Source organism: Stegodyphus dumicola, chromosome 6 (genome assembly GCF_044657685.1).
Source record: "Stegodyphus dumicola isolate Sdum_Otavi_A_Nest chromosome 6, ASM4465768v1".
In the NCBI taxonomy this organism is placed as follows: Eukaryota; Metazoa; Arthropoda; class Arachnida; order Araneae; family Eresidae; genus Stegodyphus; species Stegodyphus dumicola.
This window is the reverse complement of record NC_140773.1, coordinates 144,427,092-144,435,491: the sequence shown is the minus strand read 5'-3', so window position 1 is coordinate 144,435,491 and position 8,400 is coordinate 144,427,092. Positions and strand designations below refer to the sequence as shown.

General features: G+C 31.2%; 1 protein-coding gene across 2 annotated transcripts in view; it reads right to left on the bottom strand.

Moving 5' to 3' along the window:
• Window positions 1–500: 500 nt before the first annotated feature.
• The window catches only part of LOC118200495 (apoptosis regulator BAX-like), a 33,797-nt gene continuing 25,897 nt past the window's right edge, over window positions 501–8,400 (bottom strand). For both annotated transcript variants that reach the window (XR_004760097.2, XM_085818954.1), the window contains exon 2: window positions 501–3,523. Coding sequence is in view for 1 of the 2 variants with exons in the window: in XM_085818954.1 (XP_085675080.1) it covers window positions 3,362–3,523 (162 nt within the window). In the remaining variant the exon portion in view is untranslated. The remainder of the gene's footprint in view (window positions 3,524–8,400) is intronic.

Below are 8,400 nucleotides of genomic sequence, written 5' to 3'. Positions count from 1 at the left end.
CGTAGGAATATTCATCAAATAAAATTTTATAAAATTCATTTTCCACTTCGTTTGACATACTCACAGCCATCACAAACTTTAAACATTAAACTTAAAACTTAAAACTTTAAACTTAAAACTTAAAACGACAGCGTTATTTCCTTTTGCGCATGTGCTTGGCGTCACAATTTCGCTAAGACCTGATAAATCGCCAAATTGAATCTTCTCTAGTAGTCTGCAAGACTTTAGCTCCCAAGTTCAACATTAACTCTACAACTGGACTAACTGAAGCCTGATTACTGCCCAGAGCTCCAAAATTATCGTATAAACTCCTCAGAAACCTTTTACTTCTTTATGAGAATTTGGAAGATGGATAATTTTGATATTTGGAAGATGGCTTTACAATGTAAGCTTTTGTTTTCTATGCTTTTCCAAATGAAGTAATTATTTCCGATATGATACTGATATATAACCCTGCTTAACAAAAGCCAGGTGAGGGAAAAATGTTCTCCACAAGACTATAACGTTTAACATATTTTAATGATAAAACTGAATTTGATACAAGACGTTCCTAAAAATATTATAGAGAATCTTTCTTTTATTGTACACATCTTAAATGATCAAACATGTGTATATCATTCTTTTAACAGTAACTCCAATAACACTTTTTTTTCTATCAAACCTATACAGTATTTTTCTTTCTTAAACTGCAGGATATCTTCAAAAGTTCTAATAATTCATATCAAAATATACAAGGGAAAAAAATTCCTAAAACAATATTAAATTGCTACAAATTATGCACCATAAACAATACTTATATACAATCAGAACACTTGGCAAAATTTAAATGTTCCTAAAGTTATGCCCTTTCAAAATGTTTATTACTGTTTTTAATAATAATAGAATTTCCCACACAAATAATATTAAAGAAGAAAATCAGATGTCAACTTTTAAAAATGACTTCATAATGTAAAAAACAGCACAAATTTCCTTAGAAAAAATCCTTTTCCAAAACAAAACAATGAATAATCTGGGAAATTCGATGTAATACACTTCACTTTTAATACATAAAAAGAAACAAAGAATGTTCTGAAAATATTACAATTTAGATTTAAAAAAAAAAAAAAAAAACCTATAAAGCACTCTTCCTTAAAAATTGCTTCTTTTTTGCCCTCTTCGTACTTCATATCAGTAAATAGATATCTGAAACAATGGATAACATTTGAGCCCCACCTCAGTCATGGATTTTGTTCCACCAATACAATTTTGCAGTTTTCCATTTCACTCAAAATTATTTTTAAAAAAAAAATGTCTACAAAATAAATAATTTATGCAGTTCTTTACTTAATACAGACAACTTCTCTGCTAAGATTTAAGAAAAGTATAAACATTCACTTTAAAATTCTCAAGATATTATTAAAATTTCTTATGCACTTTTTTAAATTATATCAATTAAATATTAAAAAATTGCCTGAGAAAGTTTATAAAAATTTTAGGTACTTGGTTGAGATCTGTAATTAACACATGGAACATATTTATTTTGATATTTTAAGTCATGTAGGAAGTTTTAATGCTTGTGTCTTTTCTAAACAATTATGCTTGTGCATCTGCAGTGGAACATAATTTAATGCTTCTATAAAATTATTAAGATTCGCCGTGTGGCAACGAGTCAATGTTACTTGGAGTGTTCCTTGATGAGCGTTGTGTAAGTTTTATTTCTTAAAAGTTTGTTATATTTTTATGTAAAAAATAAGAAACGTTTCAAAAAAGAATGAAAATTGCAAAAATAAATATACTGTTTCTTTTAAGACCAAAATAAGCATTTATTTCACTTATGAAATGCCTGGCTGTTCAGTTTTGATTTCGCTTATTCGTCAAATCCACACATTTTCTAAAAAATTATATTCTTCAGTGGAAATTCTTCATTTTATGGTTGGAATTTTCTCATTTTATAATGATGCAATCTATCATGAAATCAGAACAAAATCCATGCCAACATTACAACTAAAAGATGTGAAAAAAATTACAACAGTTAGCATTATAAATATGAAACTTTTAAGGCTTTGAAAATTTATATACTTGTGAAATAATGACACCAATGTATACAAATTAAAAAACACGGCTTTACAAATACTTAGTCATTTTAATCAACTTTCCTTTGATATAGCAAATGTCACTCATCACGCTTATTGGTGAGCTTTCAGAAACATGCACAATTTCTACTTTCAAGCTTACTCGTACTTTTTTTTTTCTCAATGCTTAGTAATTTCCAAATCAGGGGAAAAAAGATTATTCTAAGTTCACTCATGTAGATTATTAAGTATTTTTAAAACTTACAGATTTGATTGATCAGATTTAACATATTAAACCTGTAATTTGTATGTTCCAGTAATTTACAAAATATATACTTCTTGCACTCATACAGTATGCCAAATATTTGAGTTATTCATGTAATAAAAAAACCCTAGATCAAATATTAAAAATCAATTATCTTTCTAGTAAGTTAGGTCCATAAAAAATAACATATTTTATGCCTAAATTAAGTAAAATACTTAAAGATATCTCCCAAAATTTTCATTCATATTGCCTGCTTACAACTATATTACAAACCTACAATTTAATAACAAATAAATATGGATTTTTTTAAAAAGTATAAACATTTTCTATGAATCATGTAGGAAATACCATAGCGGGAGAGGAAAAAAATATTCTTTGGAACACCATACTTTGAAAGAAACAGAATCAGTACGCCTAAAAACCTCTTCAATGCTCAATAATAATTCAATACATAATAACTTAAATGCATATACTGATCTTTTTTATGCAATTATATATTTTGGCTTAATTAACCAACACAAATAATATTTTCTGTATTTTTATACAAGCGCACACATAGATATATTTCTCAGATTTACACTGGCATCTTTATACGAAAATTCTAATGCACAATGTATACAGTATTCAGGTACATTATTCTATAGTGCATCAGATAGACAACAAAAATGGCCTGCATACTTTATTCTGTTTAAATAATCACAGACCATATAATATCAAAATAATAAGCGACATCTGCACTGTTTATACACATCTATATATAATAAAACCCACAGTAACCAGTTTTTCTATGCACACACAAAAAATTCAAAACTCAATAATACAATTAACATTGTATGTGAAACGAAATACCTACAGAATGGCATGTTTTATGTTATAAACAAAAATATTAGTAATAACAAAGGAAGAAATATTCCCAGGAAACAAAAATAAATTTTATCTGTATATATCACAACAAGTTTCGCTCAGTGTGAAAGAACAATAAAAATGTAAAAATATTGTGAAATATTGTTAATCACAAGAATTAAAAGCTGATGAAACAAATACATCATGGGAGCCCAGCAGATTGATTAGCAAGATTGGCAAAAAAACCAAATACTTTAACGGTACCATGTAAAATGCTTTTTGCCAAATTTCCATTAGTTTGTTGTTCATTCATCAGTTGATCTGAATCTCCTTTTTCAGTTTTAGATAAACTTCTTAGGCCCTCCTAAAAGAAAAAATGCAATCTAAATTCAACAGAACAGATATTTACACGAAAATAGAAAATAAGAACACTCTGGACCTGAAATTCTGAGCTGAGAACTTAGAGCACAAATTTTTCATTAGTTAAATCCAAAAGTATGAAACTGAAAAACCTTCATCTTAATGTAATAATTTAACACCATCATTTGAAAAATTAAAAGTTTTTTTTTAATTACAGACAATAACAGTGCCCCATACAATTTTTCAAGAATAAACAATACCATATTACAAACCTGATTTAATATCAAATGCTAAATAACTCAAACATAAGGTAAACAAACTGTGGCACTTGTGTTGTGTAACAGCCTTGGTAAAAGCAAATGGTGCTTTTACTAAGGCATGGTGGGTTATGAAACTGCAGTTTGATGCTAAGCATTATAACATCCACAAAAATAAAATTGACAATGGTAAATCAGCAATTTATTCAACATCTATACAAGTTATTTAATATTTATATATAGAGAGAAGGAATTTAGTATAAATGCCTACTTAGTATTTAAAACAATTATGCCAGCAATTTATTTAAAAGAACAATCTAATTTAACAAAACGTATTTAATATGTACATTAATTATCTTAATACAATTGTGTAAAATATACAAACATATCAGAAAGTTAATTTTTTACAGAATTTCTGAGGACCACAATTCAGCAATTACTGCTAATAATGCCATGAACTATAGCTTATTTTTGCTGTTGAAGATGAAACATGATAAGCATAATGTGTATTTTACAAAGAAAACCCACTACATTAACACAAAGCAATTATGGAAAACCAATTAGATCATTAACAGTTTGTTTTTTGTACATGTGGAGATTGGCAACTTTTATATTTCTTACCAATGCAAAAAAAGCAACAAATCCACTTCCTCAACAAGACTACTATGGAAGACAAGTACCCAAACTGAAAGATAAGATGCTTTTTGATTAGTCACAAACTCACAGGGATGAGAATAATTATTTTAGAAATCTACTTTGCTAAAATAGTAGAAGAAATTAAATCCAACAATTGAAACCTCTTATACCCAGATCACTGCCTACTAAATTCTCAACACCCGATAAGACAAAAGGATTCTTGAAGATCTTTTGACGCAGATGTAATAAACTGGCTATAATGCTAAATGCTAACTGTAACGTCTTCCAACACAGCAATCCTAATATTTTTTCCAAGTTTCCTTCATATGTTATCTTTCATGTACTTAATTCCATATTCAATTCTCTGTTTTATAGTGATATTATACCAACTTCTTTTTTAAATTTATATTTAATCTATTAATGTAATGGCTTTTAATACTCCAATCTTTATTTTTATCAGCATGCATCTTGTCTTATATACACTGATGAATCAAAGTATTATGACCATCCCCAGATTTTTCAATGAACTCATCTGGATGATGTGGAAGGCATGCGATTAAGCGGAAATAGAAATTTAACTGCTGCTGAGGAAGGTAAGAAATCATTCTTGCATTTATTTTTGCGAGTGATAGCACAGGCTGCTGATTTAACTAAATTTGATAGAGGGCAAATCGTAATGGCCCAAAGACTGAGAACTAGTATCTCCAAAACTGCACGACTGGTAGTTTTTTCACGATCTGACATTGTTAGTATTTATGCAAAGTGGATGAATGACGGTGAAACCAGCAGTTGACGCGAAGGTGCTGGATGTTCACGCAGCATTAAAAAGGGGAAAAAAAGAGGGGGGGTTGTTGGAGACTGTCCCGCTTGGTACAGCAAATGCAGAATTAAATGCAAGTGTTTCGGAAGACGCACTTCAGTGGATACTACAGGATACAGGACTACGCAGTAGACATCTCATTTATGTGCCTCTGTGGATCAAGCGTCATGTCAACTACGTCTACAGTGGGCCAGGAACATCGAGACTGGACCCTGTACCATGGATAAGTGAAAGACAGTTGCCTGGTCAAATGAATCTCGATTTCTCATTCATTACATCGATGGTCATGTCAGGATACGCTGCCTTCCACGCAAGCAGTGCTCTCCCCCCCTTACAGCAGGTCATACACAAGTTGGTGGCGGCTGTATGATGCTTTGGAGGATGTTCTCGTGGGGGGGGGAGGGCTATGGGTCTCTCAGTTGTAGTAGAACAGACCATAAAAGCTGCAGACTATCTGAACTGAACATAAATGCAGATCAGCTGCATCTTTACATACTGCCTGTCTTCCCAAATGGAAATGGATTCTTCAAGCAGGACAGCGTCCTATGTCACGAGGCTCAAACTGTATTCGAGGAGCACAAGGATGAATTCAAATTTATGTCCTGGCCACCTAACTCGCTGGATCTTAAACTGATACAGTACATTTGGAATGCCAAGAAACCGCAGCTTAGAGCTCAAACACTACCATGTCGGAATATCTCGACTTTGCGTGAACACTGCTTATACATTTGACACAACTTGTCTCCAGTCATCTTGAGTAAGTGGTCATAACGTTTTGGCTCTTCAGTGTATGTTAACTTCTCATTTTCAATTGTCTGTTACAGTAATATTTATCTGCTTTTATAAATTTATATACCATTCATGCTAATACACAGACATTCTAAATATTTTCAATCTGCCATGGAAAGGAGGAAAAATGCAGTGCTTCAATTATCCGGACCCTCATTTTTAATTTTTGGTAGATACTGTCTCACAATTGCATTCAAAATCATAGCTAACACATTATTATTTGCGGCAGCCTACCTCTGCTTCCATCTGAATTCTGCTTAAAAAAAGAAGCCAGCAACTTTCCTTAAACAAATTCTTAGTTCTTTTTCTAACACTTTGTTAGAAGTTGTGTATGTTTCATTTCCATCATGTTGCCTGGTCAGTTGAAGTTGTGTATGCTCCAATTCCACTGCTGTCCAGATGGTAGAGTGGTTAGGGGAACCTACCGTGGTAGCAGTGGCTCCAGGTTCGAATCCCAGTGAAGGCATGGACGTTTGTAAATGTCTTTGCGGCATAAGGACACTCTAAATATATAGCGAACCAAAAGACTTTTTACGTGGTTTGATAATAGGGAAGAGGGGTGGGAGACCCTCGGACCACCCCCTGGGGTGCTCTCCCTCAAAATTCGGGTGGAAGTAGAAGTCTAACCTCCTGAGGCTCTGGTAACTATTCTTCCATGAATTTCATGGACAAGACGACGCAACAACAATTCCACTACATGGGAGTTGGAGCAATTTTTTGGTAAAGTATCACATACCTGTAAATATTAGATTGGCCTTGTTTTTCTCAGCAAATGCACTATGCAAAATGCAATAAAAATCGTTAAGAAACAAACTAGTGGGACAAGCCTTACCAGAATGTGACAATAGAGATATCAATGACAATAGAAACATGCACCTGCTCTAATCTAAAACTGATGCCTAAATAATAATGGCAATGATAAGAATATTTTTTTAAAAAACAAAGCAATAATACTTAAACAAATTACTTTGGCAAACATAAATAAGCATTATTAATCATCACAGTAATTTCATCAATACTGGCAATTAAATTAATTTTTTGGCTAATTTTAAATAAAAATGATACCAGTTTGATTTTTAAAATTACTTTTGATGTTTCCATATGCTTCTTCAATATCCAGATTTTTTTATTAACTTTTACAATAAACAAATTTGTTTTGCAGTATTAAGAAATAGCACTTCTTTTAGTTATACTGCAATAATATTTTCCTTTATAGCTAAAGTTGAGATAACATTTTTTATAAGTCTGCTGATAGTGGATATCATTCCCATAATTTCCTTTTTTTTATTTTGTTTTTATATTATACAGCAATGTTTTGGTGGGGGTGAGGAAGAGCAGCATCTGATACCTTTCACAGCTAGCAAAAAAAAAAAAAAAAAAACGTTGCAATACCTATTTGACACATCACAGACATACATGATTGCCTTTATTTCAATGAATACATACACATAACAGAACCAACTACTTATTTTTTTTTAAGCAGACTTATATTTTAAAATAAATGCATTAAATTACAAAATTAATTAAGATTGGAAAGTTGCAACACCTACTAAATTATTTTTTCAGCTTAACATTTCCCAAATGAAGCAGAAACAGTTCTTGAACTTCGAAATTCTGTTGGATTCAAGAATATTATATTTACCTGAATTTAGAATCTGAGTAAAATTTGAACTTAAGAGCTTTGAATTTTCAGAGTTTTACTACTTTTTAAGCACTTATTACTAATTGTCTAGGTTTCATTTTAATGAAATTAATATTAGAATTCAAAAAGCAGTTCTGTAACTACTATTCTGAGAATACTTGTACTAATTTTATTAAAAAACAAAACTGCATGTGGTTTTAGCCCACTGCTTAGAGACTGTTTTTCAATGGGCGATAAACACGCCAACATGGCTAACCCGATGTTTTGAAACTGTGTTACCACTGTTACCATCTAGTGGTAACATGTTACCACTAGATGTTATCCCCCTGTGTTATATTTAAAGAAATTAAATATTGAAAAATCTGCATAAATCTTTCTCGCATTGTGATAAAACAACGGTAACCTAGAGATATCAAATTTTGAATAACATATGTTTCCAAACTAATATGGGCATCTGGAAGCCCAAACTTAGAATTTGGAATTTTTTTTATTATCTGATTGATATTTTGTAAAACTTGAACGAATTTTTGATTAACAAACAAACTCAAAGATTTCAAAGCGAACAATGACAACACAGTACGTGTGTGTGGGACCATTTTTACGTGCAAAGCGCAAAACTGTGTATCGGAAATTCTAAATATATGCTGATTTTAAAATTATTTTGCGATATTGCTGTTGAACTGAATTTTATGGTTTAAGTGTAAAGAACATTATATTTGATAAAGAAAAGTAACACA